This window comes from Lagopus muta, chromosome 9 (assembly GCF_023343835.1).
Source record: "Lagopus muta isolate bLagMut1 chromosome 9, bLagMut1 primary, whole genome shotgun sequence".
In the NCBI taxonomy this organism is placed as follows: Eukaryota; Metazoa; Chordata; class Aves; order Galliformes; family Phasianidae; genus Lagopus; species Lagopus muta.
Window position 1 is genome coordinate 13,042,467 of NC_064441.1, and position 18,621 is coordinate 13,061,087.

The 18,621-nt window shown below is 41.8% G+C and overlaps 1 protein-coding gene across 1 annotated transcript; it reads right to left on the reverse strand.

Annotated features, from left to right (window-relative positions):
- Positions 1-4,536: 4,536 nt before the first annotated feature.
- On the reverse strand, positions 4,537-17,892 carry DIPK2A (divergent protein kinase domain 2A). Its single transcript, XM_048954549.1, has 3 exons — positions 17,123-17,892; positions 8,393-8,696; positions 4,537-7,451 (listed from the first exon to the last, which is right to left on the reverse strand). Exons 1-3 carry the CDS (start codon positions 17,774-17,776, stop codon positions 7,120-7,122), a joined length of 1,290 nt encoding a protein of 429 aa, XP_048810506.1. The 5' UTR covers positions 17,777-17,892; the 3' UTR covers positions 4,537-7,119.
- Positions 17,893-18,621: the final 729 nt, after the last annotated feature.

The following is an 18,621-nucleotide window of genomic DNA, read 5'->3' on the forward strand; positions in this document are numbered from 1 at the left end:
CTAGCATGACTGGGGCTTTGGCATCTCACAGGAATAGCAATGAATGCAGCCTCGAAGGAAGCCAAAGGAACGAAGTCAGTCAGGCACTACTGTGAAGTTACACCTGGACTTAACGATGTTTTACCTACCTAGGTGCTTGCTTCCTCCACGCAACAATATCATTTCTCGACTTCTTGAGGTGTAGTGTGAGGCTTGATGAAGTTCCACCTCTCCAAATCACCTATTATTTGAATCTCTCCAGGATACTTTTACTCAAAAAAAAAAAAAAAAAAAATGAGATTGACAGCAGTATACCTATGGAACCATCTAATGTAGCTATAGCTTGCGCTCCCAGTTACTTTCTATTCACAAAAGTGACATGCACTTTAAATTGTGACTAATGCAACAAACCCACACAATATATTTTTGTTTGTTTGCATAACTGAGAAGTTCAGATAATCTAATAAAGGACAGATGCTGGACGAGTATCACTCCAACCAAGGGAGGACGAGAGTAACTGCAATAGCATTCATACCATCATCAATTGTAGAGACAATACCTTTGCAATAATAGGTTATGGCAAATATATACATGTACATGCATGTTTGTAGGTATATAAAAAGCTTGTTTTTACATATTTATACATGTAAAATTTGTGTATGTATGTTTACATTCATATACATACATAATTTGCATAAGGACACCTGTAAAAAAAATAATAAATAAATGATGCACAGTCTTCAGAGCTGAGAGGAGTCTCAGTCAACACAGCACACAAATCAGCCTACAGAGAGCCAACCACAGCGAGTTGTCAGGGACTGGGCTTACATTAATGCTTTGGTTGGGGCAATAAGGCAGGTTTGAAGAGAACCACTCGATTGCCTTCCCACTTTCAGATGAGGGCTTGGCTGCAAAGCAGTGCTGATACACATGAACCAGGTTCCATGCAGAGAAAACCAAGCCAAGGGCACCTATCTGTGTGCATGCCAGATGTCTCCCAAGCCCTGACAGACTCATGCAAGAACAAACTGCTAATTGCACATACACATATTGAAGGTGCTCAGCCCACAAGATAAGACTGGATTTATACTGAAGCAAAAACTCAGACACAGCAGTAAGGATGCAAGGATACCAGGGCTCTGGCATTAGTGGGAGATGAGTTTCAAAACCAAAAAGCTGAAGTATGCTTTGCCATATGCACGTAATTGTGGACATGCACTGTACAAGTACTGCCCTCTCATTCACTGAGTGTCTGCTGTTTATAGAAAGAGCTCCCTTAAAGACAGCAATGCTTAGAAGTTGTTGACAGCTACATCTGCTCTCTGCCAGAGCTAAAAATTTACTCTTAGTCAAGTAAGCATGAGCACATTAAGCTCAACCATCTTGAGATATAGTCTGCAAAATCAGTGTATCTAAATAAACAACCAGAACTGCTCATTAGTCTACAAGACTTGGAATAATAAGGCCCATTACTGGTAGATTCATTTCCTACGGGTAATACGAAGTCAGCAAGTTCGCAATATCCCTGTGATTTTTTCTGTCCTCAGAATTTGTATCCTATTTATGGCCCATGTCAGGCCTGCCTAAGCAACCAGGCCCCTTTTCCTACATTGAAATTGTAAGCTGATGTGCAATAGTTTTTAATACAATAAAACATCAAAAAATTCCCCACAAGAAAACTGACAGTTTTCTTCTTAAAATATATTATAAAAAGTAGCTGTTGAAGTCCATGTGACATAACTGCATATATATTAGACTTCACAGTAACTAGACATTCCAGCCTCAACAACCACAGAAGTTGAAAACTTACAAGTCAAAATTATGTTAACAGTTGGCAGCAACGAAATCAGCTGCTGAAGTATTTTGAGGATTCTCAGAATTATTTGTGGAGGAAAAAAAACAAAACACTAAAGCCAAGATAAAAATCCACTAAACTTTGAAAACCTCATTTCTTCATAAACACACAAAGCTTGCATTCGGCTAAGCCACAGTTATACCAAGGATGCATTAAATGGATACACGAAGCCTCCACAAATATCAAAGCTAGAACCCACGGCAGGAGTTCAGCATATACAACAGCATTGTGTTTAGAATAGGAAGATACATATTACAATTTGACTAACAGCACACTACTTGAAACCCTGACCTACAAAAAACAATATGCAGCTGAACACAGGCTGTATATTAAACAGTACGTCTTGCTTTGAAGTATATTCTGCATTCACATTCAGTTCTCAGAAGACAGGAGTTAAAATAGCAAATATAGAAAACAGCTTAGACACTTCCTTTTAATGTCAGAACTTCCCTGCTCTGCCCTGAACATGCAAGGTAGTCTTCATGGCAACTGTGCATTACTCAGGTTCCTTCTCTTTGTCTAGCTTTTGAAGCACACAAAACAGGTACATTCTCATACTTACAGAGTGGCAGAACAACAGATCCTTCATTTTCCTAACAGTCATGGAGACTCTACACAGACAGCCTTTGTAGAGGCTTTCTACAAAGAAAAGCCACAGGGCTTTTCTGCATCCAGCACTGTTGTGTACAGCAGAAGTTAAACTACCACAGATCTTTACTTGGAAGACTAATGAAATGTGTTTGTAAAACTCAGCATAACATTAAAAAAAAAACAAAAAACAAGACAATGTTTAGAAGTGCCCAAGTGAGATCTGGAGAGTTGCTTAAAAGACTTGAAGAAGAAAAAAAAAAAAAAAAAAAAAGACAAATGAGCACAAATAATTATTTTCTTTAAAACACTTTAAAGTAAAGCCAGAATTAGATAAAGGTCTGCTTAAACTACTTGCACATCTTTGAACATGATTAAGAATTAAGGAAACAGCAAACAAAAAGCTTGCAGACATTTAAAGTAAAAATATCAGCAATGCTGATAGTGAGTGAACTGGTCACATGAACGCTATTAAATAAATCAGCAGGTCTGCGTCGTGTCGCAAGACTGAAAGAAGCTACATTTCCCTTACATTGCTCTGATATTCACCCAGACAGACACATTTTAACAGATGGCTCATGGTCCAATCCACGTCACAGGTTTCATGCAACACAGGAATCTAACATAGCAAGGACTTAATACTGACTTCAGACACATCAGAAGGAAAAACAGGAATCCATGAGACTACCACAGATGCTGCCTACAAAATCATAGCTGGACTGTAAAAAAAAAAAAAAAAAAAAAAAAAAAAAAAAAAAAAAAAAGCCACCAAAATAAGTAAGTGCTCATTAATGGGAGTCAAGGTCTTCACTCTAATAAATTTAAAGCAAACTGCATTTAAGCCAGTCTTCTGTGGTAAATCAGAGCAATATACAAAGTTTAATATACTTTCGAAGTCTCATAATAAACTATCTGCAGTATTGTGTCCAGTCCTGGGCTCCTGCACTCAAAAAAGATACAGAGCTACTGGAGACCTGAGACGGTTCGTTCTGGAGAAAAGTGAGAGGGGATCTTACCAATGCTCACACACATCTAATAAGCAGGAGTCCAGTGGACAGAGGTAGGCTCTTCTCAATGGTTCCCAGTGACAGAACAAGGGGCAGTGGGCACAAACTGGAACTGGAGAAGTTTCATATGAATACAAGGAAAAACTTCTTTACCGCAGTGGTGACAGCACTGGAACAGGCTGCCAGAGACATCGTAGATTCTCCTTCTCTGGAGGAATTCAAAACCCACCTGGATGCTGTGCCATGTTCCCTAACCTATCGTAGGGAACCTGCTTCAGTAGGAGGGCTGGACTCGATCTCCAGAGGTTCCTCTCAACTCATACATGATGAAGAAGTATCTAGTAAGAGAATACCATGACTTGAAGTTCAAGGCAAGCGGGATTAATCTATATTATATTCTGGAAACTGTTGGAAGAAAAAGCAGCAGCACTTGTTCATGCTCGTTTCTTCTTAAGATTTAATGATCTTGACTGAGCTGGAAAATTCACAAGTTTTCAAGAACTGCAAACCAGCAAATTGAGATTAGAGACAGGAGGACTGCAACCAAAATCAAAACCTCAAATATTTTTGAGGGTTCGTATTATTTATAGACACAAATTCAAAAGAGAATAGTATTGCTGCAGGTGTTAGTTTCAAATGCAAATGCTTTATGAAAAAAATCCAGAAGCATCAAAAGTAATTATGTGTTTATATTATATTACCTGGTAAGATATTCTTCTGAAAAGGCAATGTCAGTGGCAATACAAACTGCTCCAAAGGCAAGGAAAAATAAAGTTCCTCAAAAAAAGAGGGAAGATACCAACTTAATATGAAAAGATTCAATCTTTCATTCCATAAAACAGGAGGGTACAGCTTATCAGGTTGTTTCCAAGAAAATGAGTCCAACTTACAATAATCTTAAAAAGGAAAACATTTCTGACAGATCATGTATGCTTTCAGTCAAACAGTCTGCTAGAAGGGTAGGGAGCGGGAGAATGATGCTCCTAGCTGCTGTCACTGACGACTCGGAAGCATTCCACAACACCACAAAGAACGAGTGCTTTGTCTGTTTCAGTACAGCCTGGATTAAGGCAATTTTAAAAAAAGAAAGTCTGACAAACCTGAAAATGAGCATCTGAGATGAGGTTCTTAAAGTATTCTTTATTAATATCCTTAGAAGTTGCAGAAACAACTTTCTTGTAATATAAAGGCACAGGGAAACAGTTTTGATAAAATATTCCAATCAAACAGTAACTTACAGTACAAAAGGACAACTGTAATGCACATACAAACCCCAAACACCTCATTCAAAAATATTTCACCGTGCTCATCAATAATGGGCAATGACTAAAAATATAAATTGTTATTGTACAATAAATATCTGATAGGTGCAAACTGACCAAAATTTATTGCTCTCCACAATGTTTTCCCTGTAGTATTTTTTTTCCCCTCCTCTTTTAAGTTCCAAATTCCTTTTATAATCTACTTTATTGACTTGTTTCCGAGGGAACTAAATCCCAAAACAAAGCTGACAGGACATTCTAGCAGTGACAGAACTGCCTCAAGTAGTAACCAGAGCTGGTAGTGTTTTAAAACTTGAACAGTCATACTCCACTCTCTCATTGGGAAATGTGGTGGATGGTTTAATAAAAATTAAAAAAAAAATACAATAAAATCAACTTCAGTGATAAGTCAAGGCTTTTATGGTAGTGTAGTATTACCTAATGCTAGTCTAGCTTCCTCAAATGAGAGGATTTTATGATAAAAAATTATATGAATGCTCTGACAGCTTAAGTCATAGCAAGTAAGTAAAACAGACTTTAAATGGAGGACAGAAATGAAAGACCAGAACTTGCATTGGTCCTTCCAACTTCAGAAAACAATTAAGACAAGAGCTAGGGAGGAAATTAGACTATATAAGCAAAGATGATTTAAAGTGAGAATTCAGAATGCTAACACACCCTTAATAGTCATCTAAGAAATCAAAAGCATTCTGCATCTTTTGATGACAAGAATTCTTAAGCTTTGAGAAAGAAGGACCCATGAGCTCGCTACTTCTCTCACTCTGCACTTGCAGCAATTTGGTAAAGCAACAATTTCCATCAGTCTTCTGATGCAGTACGAACAGCACGCTGACTTGGCTCTTCAAAAATCACCATACGTACAATCTTGCTCAGAATTTTTAGCTTGCATGAAACATTGTTTTACACATACACTTAAATGTTAGTTCTCTTCATTACTGTTACCAGAAGTAACATGCATATGTTTTCTTAAGAGCAATGTTTTATGAATATGACTTCAGGAAAATGATGCGTTGTAGTAGTAAAAAAAAAATAAAAATAAAAATTATAATCAAGTAATAAACGGAAAAGCAAGCTTTGAAGTAAGATCTTGTAGCAGGATGTGAGGTTTTTGTAACAACAACACTGATTTATCAGAGCAACTTCAGATTTCCATACTTCATTAGATTTAACTGCACTGGAAATAGACAAACTTAGTTCAAGAAAGTATGCCTAGAGTGGATGTTGCTTAATCAACTCAGCTGGTAAACCAAAAGATGAATATCCAGTAAACTTCACTACACTTGAATTGAACAGAGTTGGTAACGATGTGAAGCAAATTGCTAACTTTCTGCACATTTTTATTCAAATGAGGGTTTTCTTCTAGTGTAAGCACAGAGTTTTAGAAGCTCTTCAAACAGTACGGAAGGGACATGGGAATTTGAGTTTTAAGAATTATTAGCTTCAGGGTAGCATTTTTTTCCTTACAATTAGGTTAGGAATGGACAGGCAAAACCATTTTCTTTGGCTTTTGCTCAACTACTCTGGAGTAGCAAATCTTTATTTTTAGTCAAGCTTCTATCCCCAATTCCAATTAGCACATAACTTTTTTTATATTAGTCTTTCCTTAATTCTCAAAGAATGTCTGTTAAATGAAGGTTTGCTCACACCGTGATTTTCTGAAGAACAGTCACATGAATGTACTGGTATTAAGGATAAGGATTTTGTACAGTAATTACATGAAGTGAAATCTCAAATGGCAGAACTACAAAAGACATCAAACAAGTGTTAATTCAAATGACATCTGTGTTTAAAGTAACCTTAAAAAAAAAATCTAAGCATAATAAACTACAGTGTAAAACCCTCTAAAATTAGACAGTAAACATGGGTATCCTGCACTCACAGTAGGAATGTACTGCACAGCATTAACATGAAAGCCTGTTAAACTTGAAACAATGCAGGCAGCTATATTTACCTGTAAGTAAATGCCACGTCAGGGTGTTTAAAAAAAACCAACACAACAGAACACAAAAATGAGACCGTGTCAGGAAATAGGCCTTTAAAACAGGCCGGTCTAACTTGACTTTCCAAGTAAGAACATCAGTTTCACAAAACTGTGATACTAATGCAGTTTTATGTAAAGTACCCTTTGACACACAAGCTGTCAATTAAACTATCACAGTCTTTTTTGACCTACTCCCTTTTAAACAGCTTAGGAGAAAAGTCAATAGTAGCTCAAGTTTTAATTCAGTAAGTACCTTGTCTGTTTGCAAAGGAACATTACAATACCACAAAATCTGTGGTATTTAGAAAACCGATAAGTTAGTTTCACTTCTTCATTTTCTCTTTTGAACGCACAAGTTCAAGACTTCACTGCACGTGTCTTTGCAATAGTGTTTTAGCCAGTGTTGCAGAAGATTTTCATCGTGGACTACCTCACATTGTTGCTGAGTTGTGCAAGGTATTCACGCAGCTCCTTCGCTGCTTGGAATCTGCCGTATCGCTTCTTTGGGTTGGCACACTCATCCAGCAAGGCCTCGAGCCGCCCATCTTTGGCAATGTCAGCTGGGGGGTCGTGAAGTAGTCCTCCAGAAGTGCCACGCCATGTGGCATGTCTTGATAAAAGGTTCTGACAAATAGCATAATAATTGTGGTCCACAGTGACACGAGTGCAAAGAATCTCTTTTGAGAAGGACAGACAAGCTTCTTTATCACAGTCATCAAATTTGCTTTCATACCATACATCCCAGTTTTCAGGTTTATCTGTGAAATAAGGAGACAGTTAAAAAAAAAAAAAAGTGAGAGGAGGAAAGAAAGCATCTGGAGCACAATACACGTGTACCATCAGCTTTTTCATTGCTCATTTGGCCATCTCTGTGACTGAGCAATTCAGACATGCTACGAAAGTTAGGTCTCACCTAATATTAAGAGGAGAGAGGAAAAAAAAAAGGAAAGTATGTTTGTGTGGTCATCAATTCCGAAATAAATGTACTGTGTTCAATACATAAAAATGTTTTCTTGATGGATTCAGACAATTTTTATGTAAGCTCTCTGAAAACGTGTAATAAGAAATCCAGTTGCAAACCCAGAGGGATAAGAGTAAAAAAAAAACAAAAAACAAGGAAGGCAACCCCAAAATACCCAAAGCAGAAGTAAAATCACTTGGATTACTGCCATAAGCTTTTCAGAGCCTAGAGTTTCATATTCAGTGTCTCCAGCCCTTAGTTTCACAAAGTTTCCCCTATAAGCTCAAAAGCAGCAAAAACCTCACACAATGCCACTTTGTCAAACATCTCCTGCTGCTGCGGCTTTGAGCTTTTACAGTCAACACGAAGATGAACAAGTTTTCACTATTCAAATTTGGAAAGAGCATTAAAACTCAGATTACCCAGTTCTTCAATTCCATTTTTACAGAGCACCTACATGAACAACTGAAATAGAAGCAGGCTAAAAGTAGTGCATGTCAATTAACTTCAGATAAACTCAAAGCTTCATAATGTTGAACAACTGGTCAAGCTAATTAGTAACATAACTGTTGAAGAAAGCTAATTTATTAATTTGTAGTCTATTTGTAAAGCTAGCTTTTCTTTTTTTTTTTTTTTTTTTTTAAAGCATGTACAAATAATATTGCACTCATAGAGAAAGAAGAAAAAAACATGGAGGTGGGTGAAGTAAGGGGAGAGAAAAATAAAAGAAAAACTTACTCTGTCTGATTAACCTTTTGTCTGCTACCAGAACATTTTCTGCATCCACAATGATGACTTTCCCATCTCTTGGTCCAACTGCAAAGTTGTCAAAGCTGACATCAAGGAGGTAGAGTGCAAATTCAAAGTCATTATTTGTCAGCTGCTCAGCTATTTCCATTAACTGCCAGGCCAGATCCACTCGTTTCTCCCATGGTGCATTAAAATAGCTCCACAGCTCTTCTCCAACATAATTGACAGCCACCATTCTTCCACACGCTCCTAAGTACTTTGCGAATGGCCAACCCTCATCAGATGGGAAACTCTAGACATAAAAAGATATTTTTGAAATTTTCATTAATACAAAGCAGCTTATACTTTAACAGGCTGTTTGATCAAATCTAGAAGAGACACCTGTGAATGACCAGTAACACTAGCAATAAATTCATTTCCACATACTTCTAGGTTTTCAAGGGAAAGAAAAAACATGACAAAAATATATTTGAGCAAGAAACGTTGTTAGACTGTTAGAGAGAAAAGCTTTGGAAGACATGACAAAACATCAAGTTTTTTACATAGGCCTCTGTACACATTCTTCCACCAACCATCTTTAATGCTTGATCTACGTCCACTGTACTAAGAAGTACACTCCCTGAAAATATCATTTTGCTTCTGCTGTTTTTAACTACAACTTTTCTTTTTAATAACTTAGTAGAATGAACAAAGTGCATCTCATTGTTTCTGCTCTTCCCCTCTTCCCATTTTCCCCAGTTGATTGGATTTCCTCTGAGGATCCTCTCACTTGAAGATTTCACAGGAAGGATTACAGAACAGATTAAGGTATAAAAGAAAGATTAGGGTTTTACACCTCTAGCAGCCTTAACAATCTACCTCTTAATTCCTACATGTATACGCTGTGCGTGTATTACACAAAACCACATAAAGTGATATCAAAAATAAGAAGTCTCCATTAGTAACTTTCTTGAGGTTAATACGAAAAACAGCCATTACACACTAACAGTAATAAAAAGACAGTGTATTTTCATGTTTCAGTTGTGCTGAATGTGCCCTAAAGCTTCAATGTAAGCCGACTAGTGTTTAAAAGATATCCTCTGCATTACAGATCAGAAAAAAACACAAAAATACTAAGTTTAATGTTAAATGCTGTGCACTCAGGACTTCTTTAAGAATATAACATACACTAATTTCAAATATTTAGAAATTGTACTGTGTGCCCACACGGCTCAAGATTTCTTCTACAGAATTTTCATGGAAATTTCTGTGGCCAATCTTGTATCTATGGTTCACATTAAAAAAAAAAAATTAAAACCATGATTAAGATTTATTCTTCACCCATTTTGTCAACTTCTGCAACTGCAATGGCAATTACAGAAGACAATTTTAGAAGAACTATTTACCATTACAATGAAGTACTTTTATTCTGCCTTCGAACACTTACATATCACAAAAAATCTTTAAGACAGCTCTTTCTTATTTGCTCTAAAGGACATCGAATCCACGTTAGTAACAGAATAGGCTGAAAGCCTGTATCTGGACTTCTGCTCTGTTCTGACCACTTGCGCTACTCACAGAGATGAACCTAGTCATGAAGAGCCCTAAGGATGCTACAGAACTAATCTGATACGTTCAAAGCTAGTATGGTTGCTTTCAAGCTATAACAACATGTAATTGAGCAGAATTAAACCTCTCTCACTTACTGAATCTGCTATGCAATAATGGTGACATTATCCAGTCCTCAGCTTTTCATCTGCAGCTTCAGGGAAATTCATGACAGTGGCAAGTTACATGCAAATACTCACCAGTTCAGGGCAAATCAAGTGACACTCAACATGAGAAGAATGGGTTTGTTTTGTGGTTTAAAAAAAAAAAAACAAAAACAAAAAACACAAAAAAACCCCACCAAAAATAGTAACATTCCCACAAGTAAATACCTCCTTTCTTATTCCACAAAGTGATATCATGAAAATGCATACCAAGAAATGCCTTCAAAACAACATTTTGTGTACTTTTATCATTACTATATTCAGTCCTGGATCAAAACAAGCCCCAGTGCATCTTTATATTGTATAGCAATACAAACAGGTGTTGTCCATCACGAAACCGCTTACAAAGGAACTCACTCAAAAAGAAGCCACAAGGAGTTGGTGCTAATTGATAACCTGTAGGGAATTGTCAGTGAGTTTTTCCTTCCAGTGAGTGGAATCAAGTGGCAAGACAGCAAATTCTAAATACTGACTGCTTGTATAAACCAGGAAAAGTCTTGATAGCTTAGGATCAAGAAGGCCCAAACCTGCGTTATCTATCCTGCAAGCATGCAAGCCTACTATCCATAGACTACTTTTATAAAAACAAATTTCTACCCTGAATTGGAGAAAACTGACCTGCTTCTCTGATCAACACAAGTTTAAGTGATTTAACCCAACACAAAATGTTCATGTTGCTCCATTTTAGCAGCACTCAATGCAGTAAGTTCAACCGCTACAGCAATTATACCCAAGTCTTTTTATTTAGGTTCGATTTTGGACCACTCTACTCCTTTTCTTCTACCCCTCTCCTCTCCTATATTCCAGTCTTGCTGTTTGCTTTTGCCTCTCTTCCCAAATCTAAGTTCAATCACCACGAGCTGATCAATGCAAAAGGCACATCTCCATCAAAAGGAAATTTTTTGGATATTCCTCCCAGTTGCATCAAGTACAGTCACTTCAAACCCCTTCTTTGCTTTCTGAGGAGAGCAGTACAGCTGGTACTTGCTGGGCTGATGCTGAGTTGGACCAGTAGCCAGATCCAGCTCATGACATCACACTACCACTGAAAAACAGATGGAGGCAGGCCTGAATGGCCAGGTGCAGAAGAGAGGAAAAGCTAGAGGACTACTTCCTGCCAGTAACAGGGATTTATGTAATGGATTAAACAGATTTCAGAAGTACAGCATTATCCACACAGGTACACTTACCTTCAAAACGTATCTACTATGCTCCCTGTGTTGCATACGCTAAGTTTCATCTCACAGAAGAAATTCTTGGAGGAGTTTTAATTATTTTGAAATAAGCTTCCCAAACAATACCACACGCCATACTGCTACACAGATGTATTTGCAACTCTGTGGCAACAAAAAGATCTTTTGACATCAGAAGTACAGGGAATCCTGCCAACATCTGCACATGTACAAACAACATCTCTGCTTTGGCTCCCCTCCAACTGGCACACAACAGCCACATCTACACTTCATTACCCAGGCCAGTAGCCGAAGAAGGGGATAAAAATATGTACAAGTGCCCCATTCAGTACTTTCATATTCACTCCATGAATTTGACAGGAATATCAATGAAGAATAGACCTGCTGTTTTCTAAGTAGAGATTTTTAACTTTTCATGCTTTAAAAACTGAAGTAGCACATTTCTGCTGAAGATCGTAGCTACCTTTTTTCTTTTTTTAAAGATGTATTACCCTTCTGAAAGCCAGTAAGATGCAAACACAGAACAGTATGGCTGTTAAATGCTGTTTCCATGAACAAGAAGCACTGAGAAACAAGAATAATACACAGCAGCCAGAAATCCCACACTTGGGTACAGTTGCAGACAACACAGATTTTACTTTAGTTCTCAAGCTGCTAGTAGCGTAAATATTTGATTAGGTCACATGGTACTTGAACACACAGAAAACTGCATTTGGCAATTAAGATTACATATGCTCTTGCTCACAAGAAACAGCTACCTGATAAATTAATCTACAATTCCAACGCACCCGCTGACATCTTTGAATATACAGGTAAATGCTGGGAAAACCACAGTTACATCCCAGCATTTAAAAATACAGCGCTGTAAATGAAAGCCTACAAGTAGCTTAATAGTTCTCCTTCATTAAAACTGTCATCTTGCTCTATTCATACAGCAAAGTGAATAATTTTCTAACAGAGAGATGGCAAACAGTAAATACAACAAAACTCCTGACGCCTTCATTCCCAATGACACACATCAAAAAGTTTTTTCCATGCCCTGAATAGTTACATCTCACCAAGCAAAACTGAGCAAGCCCTGCGAAAGGAACAAAGGGCACTTTGTCCCTCAAAGAAAGTATTGCTCTCATGTCTTTAAAAAAAGAACAAGCAAAAAAAAAAAAAAAAAAGCTGTAGTCTAGGAAGAAATATTAAGGATTAATACGGTGAATCCATCATTTCACTCCAGAATAAAACACACTATTAATGCATTTGTCTGCCTTGCTTCCACGCACAAGACGACATACAACTGTGCCACTGCTTTGAACACAGCACTGTGAACTGGGGCCTGCAGCAAAGGCTCAGCAGCTTGAGGCCAACAAGGCCCACTGTAGTCTGCAATAACACAAAACCTCACTGAATTACACACATGAAAGAATAACAGTTTATCATAATCAAGCATATAATTCACTTTAATAAATAAGTCTGAAAAAAAAAAAAAAAGCCAAAACAGTTTGTGACAATTGAGACCTTGAGCTGTTTTTTCTACTTTAGCATTAAAAAATACAGCTTTTCATTTTCAGGAGTGCTCTAGAAGACACCATACATCACCACCCACTTTATATAAAGTTTAGTTTCGTGTTTAAAAAAAAAAAAACAGAGTATGTACACAGAGAGCTACACCTTGAAGATGACCAAATTAATAGAAGAGATGCAAATATGCAATACAGTGGGGAGTTGTCTTCCTGCTTGCCATTACTCTGAAGATCCTGATGGCAAAGGACCTCTCCGTAACGCCTTGGCTAGAATTATCTCACTGAGCCAAACCTGCCCAGGTATGAGCTGGTACAGCCACCAGAGTAACGTGCCACTCCTCTAAAGGAAAAGAATTAGTTCTCTCTCACAAAGTGCTGTTGATTTTGCAGTGTAAACAGAAGTAGGGCTCGTATTAGTCACCAAGGCAAATAAGTACAGCCCTGAAGCCACGCAGACCTGGAGATCAGACTGCACAACACAACTTCTCAGACCTAAAGAAGGTCAAAAAGCAGTCTAAGAAACAGATGTTTTCTACTGTCATGCCATGCATGATTTGCATTTTAGAAGCTCTGGATTCAAATGTACTTGTGAATGCTAGTGAGTGTAATGAAGACTATTTACTACTCAACTATATGCCACATAATTTAATGTTCATCTGAAGTTCCCACAGCAGTTGAGCATATTTGAATGCGCTTCTGTTCCACATTTGTGGCACTGAAGGACTCAGCTAGCAGCACGGTGGGGGTGGGATGACGGCTGGACAACATGACCTTAGTGCTCTGCTCCAACCTTCATGATTCTGTGATACTATCTGTTACTACTAAAGACTAAGCACTACTGTGTCAAAACATCAGTATGAGCCAAGAAATAAATTGGATGCTTGGAAGTTCACTATAAGACACACAAAGCAGCACGGATAAGCGCCTTGAAGCCACACATGGTATTTAACATACTAATTATCTGTCAAAAAAGCACCAAAATTCAGCCATGACAAAAGCCTGGAATGCACCACGCATTACAACTGGATGGCACTGCAGCAACAGTTAGACCAGAACTGCAGAAGATAACCTACTGCTAGTGCAGAGTCTGGGAAAAAGCTGCAGAAATGCACTTTACCTATAGTTCACAGCCAACTTCTATAACTGTAAATATTTAAGGCCAGCAAAAAAAAAAAATAAAATAAAATAAAAACAGCCCACACATGACTCACAAGCATTTTATTTACTTTTAACTGCACAGTTTGCATAGGGTGAGATTCCTCTGAAAAAAAGTGAACCCACTGTCCTGCCAGCCGTGCTGCAGCACTGCAGGACCTGCCCTAACTGCACTGGGGCCACAGTTATGAAGACACATGGGTCAGTTTTGATAGCAGAAGAGTAAAGTTTCCTTCACTGCTCGCCACGCATCCTTACTGAATAAACAGCCATTTCTACTGAAAACACAGTTTTCTAAGTTAGAAGCAATTTCCCACCTCAGCAGTTACAGCACAGTCAGTTTCCCAAGCACTCTCTGCCTTTCTCCTCTCCTCTGCCTCTACACACAGGACTCAGGATCTTGTTGCTGGGCTCGTGTGTGAGACAACACGTGCTCCCTGCTCACAGCATCCAAACAACAGCAACTTTTGGTGCTCTGTTGTCTGAACAAGTTGTCCATATTTACATCAACTACTGCTTCAAGTGCATCAACTCAATGTTTACATGGTATGTTTTGAAAGACTCTATGAATAACCCTTCACATATAGCTTATTTCATTTCAGTGTGAATTCCAGTTAAAAAAAAAAAAAAAAGAGGTGAGATTTAGTGAGATTCTACAAAAGTAAAAAACAATAACTTACTACTAAGGAAAGTCAAACTGTGGGTTATTCTTCACTGAATACACATATGCAGCTGCTTAACAAACATCAACACCATCAAAAAAACGTATCTTAAGACTGCAGTAAGTAATCCACACAGGACCATGATGTTTCATACTACTGCCCACCACCTTCCAACAGAAGAACATCATGCGCTTCTATCAGGTGAGGCTACAGACCCAACTGCAAGCTTATTCCAGGAAAAGCTCTACACCAATTACAACCACACAGTTCTGCAGGCATTGCCACTCAGAAGCGACCATGGTCCACACTTTAGGCTTCCAGCTCAAAATCTTTCATTTTAAAAAAAGTTTCTGATGAAAAAATTCCTAAGTTATTAGCTGTGACAGATGAGTAAACTGACTTTTCAATCACTGTCTGCTCCTATCTGGTTGGTGCTAAAATTAAATAACAAAACTGTAAAGCACAAGATATCACTCAGGTTTGCTTTCTTGGAAGCAGCTGACTTTTAGAAGAAGCCTCTGGTCTCATTCCCATGCCAGTATCTGCCTTCATCAATCCTGCAGAAAGTATGCCATGAAGCATTTCACATATCTTATGTATAAATGGAAGCAAACTGCTCGGTCATTTATCACTTCTGGAAAATAACCTCTCATACAGAGCACGCTGCATCTTGCTGTTACAAAAGCTGTGTAACACAGAGTTGTGTATAATGTGCTCCCCTGGCAGGGGCTGGAAAAGGAGTTGTGTGACGTATGGTATAAATGAGAAAAATTGATTCAGGTTACATACGTAAGATACTTTACTCCTGATTGAAGGAAGGCATTCAAACCTTCATTACCCGTCATCAAAGCTGCTGAATGTGCCTCTGCAGAATACATTACCTTTACAAAGTTTTGCAGCAACAAAACTGGTCCAACGTTGCCCAAGAACATTTTCCAGGATACTCTATCAACATTTCCAATACTCTGCAAAACACTTCTTACTTGATTAGAGGTAACAGAACCGTACCACACTCTGAACTGGCAAGGATTGCCTTGCCTCCCACCAATATGACCTGCTCTGCTCTCAGCAGCACTTTGAGTAAGACAAATGGTGAGCAGAGCACTCCTTAAGCTCCACATGCAGAGGTTTTTCATCTCTTCAGCTGATTTGCCTGAAAACCTCAAGGCTTATCTATATTTAGTAAAGAGCTGACATAAACAAACCATTGCTGCCCACTGCCTGGGACCCAGCCCTGAACAGTCAGTGACACAACTATGCCATCTACTTGGTCTCTAAGGACTGCACCGCCCCTGCAAATTACCAAGACGATGACTTTTCGCAGGAAAGAGACTCTTTACAAAGAAGCTTTCTGCAGCCATGTAGGTATAGGATCGTTGTGCTGGAACATGTGCTCAAACACCCTAAGTTGTATGAAACAGCCAAAACAATGCGATTCCCAAACCACATCCAAATACACTCAGCAAAGCAAGACAGTTTACACTTTCCTTTTTAAAGTGGAGTTTCCTTACTACACTTAGGAGCAGCTACCAGACTATGCCTTTTGTGCCCTGAATAGCAAGCTGGGAATTGGGGGGAAAAAAACAAACCAAGTGCTGCAGATAGAAAGGCCAAAGGGAAGAGCACATACTACCCTGAAATATATTTTTAATTAAGCACAGTTCATAAATGCCATCTCTAGAAATGAACCAATAATTGAAGGTGCTGGAGGCAGAACCTGCAGCCCTGCTTCTTGGGCGCTGGAAGTTTTTTGGCTTCCTCACTAGGGAAGAAGTGGGTGTGTGTAACAGCAGACACACAGTGATGCTCTCACACACACTTGCAAACATTCTCTTTGGAATACATCAGTTAGAAGCACGGACAGCTCGGCAGGCAGACAGCACAGCTCCAAGCCCAACGTGTGCAGCGAGGGCGGGCCTGGAAATCGTCGGCAGAGCTCTAAGCCAAAATATAAGGGAAGGGGAGGCTGCCAGCCACGAGCAGGTACGTACAGCTGGGTGTGCCACAGAGTGCAGTGCTATATCGTCAACTTTGACCTAAAAATATGAATGAAATGCAAAATTTAGATGATGTACTGAAGTCCATATGTATTGCCCGCGTAACAGCAAGTAAGCAGGGCTCTTAAATATACAACGCAGGAAGCACAACTGCTGAGAGGTGAGTGCTATCTCGTTTGCTGCTCCATCTTTCAGCTAGGAAACACACATTTTGACTGCCAAAAACGCTAGATCCGTATTCAGCTCCGAGAAGAGCACAAGGCAGCAGAGCTCAGCTTCGCACGAGGCGAGCACAGGAGCACTAAGGCACGCAGAGCCCACGGCCGCCGGCGACCCCCGGCCCCGCCGAACCGCCGCCCGAAGCACGGCCCGCATCACCGCCCCGCGCTCAGAGAGGCGACGAGGAGGACGAAGCCCCGAGGCGCTCCCGCCCGCCGGCCGCTCACCTGCAGCACCAGCGGTTCGGGGTTGAAGGCGAGGGTGATGAGGAGCTGCATGCGCTCCGAGTCCTTCAGGTTGCGCAGCAGGAAGCTGCCCGAGTCCTTGGTCTCGGCGTAGCGGCGCACCAGGCGGTCGAGCAGGCGCTGCGAGGGGCAGTGCACCAGGTCGGACCAGCCCTCCACGGCGTCGGGGGTGAGCAGCCGCACGTCGCCGTTCAGGCTGGCGAACTCGGTGGCGTGCAGCGCCTGCAGCAGGTCGCAGCGCCCCCTGCCGGTGGCGCGCCGGCAGATCTTGGCGTCGATGTCGGCCAGCTCCTGCGCCGAGCCCAGGCGCTTCAGCACGACGCGGCGGCTGCCCTCGCGGGGCTCCCCGTAGCGCGCGAAGTACACGTTCTTCACGTTGAAGAAGTCGAAGAGGCGCAGGCGGCCCCAGCTCTCCAGGCGCAGCTGCCCGTTGAGGAACTTGCGGCACCAGCTGGTGCCCCAGCAGGCCGGGCACTTATTGAGCTGCAGGAAGCGCCGCTCCGCCAGCTCGTTGCGCTGCAGCGAGGCCAGTAGCGAGTGCGTGTTCAGCACCAGCGCCGCCGCCAGGCTGCCCAGCACCGCCAGCTTCACGTAGCGGTACAGCCGCCCCAACTTCAGCGACACCAGCCGCAGCATCGTCCCGGCCGCGCCGGGCCCCCGCCGCCCTCCCTTCCTCCGCGCCGCGGCTCCGGCACCACTAAACTCAGCGCCTCGGCGCCCGCCCGATAAAAGGCGGCCAAGTTACTGAGGGGACGGCGGGCGGGGGAGGGGAGGGGAGAGGGGGAGGCGCCAGCGGCCCGCCGGCCCGCGAGGCCACGCCCCCCAAACGATGCCGCGCCCCCGAGGGAGGAGCCCCGCCACAGCCGCCGCCGCCGCGGTTCTCCTCCTGCCGCCGCCCCCGCCCACCCGGGGCCGCGAGCGACGTCCCGTCTTCGCGCGCTCTCGCTGACGGCGGGAGGCGGGGCTCGCGGGGCCGCGCGCGCCGAGGTAGAGGCGGGGGGCGGGGCCGAGCGACCCTCCCGTCTGCCCCCTCCCGCCCCACCGCCCTTCTGCGCCGGCCGGGTCGGGGCGAGGGGTCGGCGCTGTGGCCGCCATGCGGATCGCCTCCTCCGGCTGCGGTCCCAGTGCGAGACGCTTGATATCTGCCCGCGGGGCACAGCCTGTCCGGAACGGCGCGATTCGCACGGCCGCGACGCCGCGCCCGCCCTTCGGCACGCAGAGGGCGCGCGCCGTTCCCGCCCACCGCTGCTCGTCGCTGCCGCTCAGCGGCGCCTCAGGGATCGCTGCCCCTCCCGGGGTGCCGGCCGGGACCTCGCCCTGAGGGGCGGCACCGGCTGATGGTGCTGTCGGAGGGGGAGCGAGCGCAGAGGTTCGTGCGACTGAACGCTGTGATTTACACACGGCGGACCGCACGCGGAGGTTCGGTTTGCTGGGGCCGCAGGATGGAACATGTGATCGTTGGCAAAGTGTGGCGGAGTGCT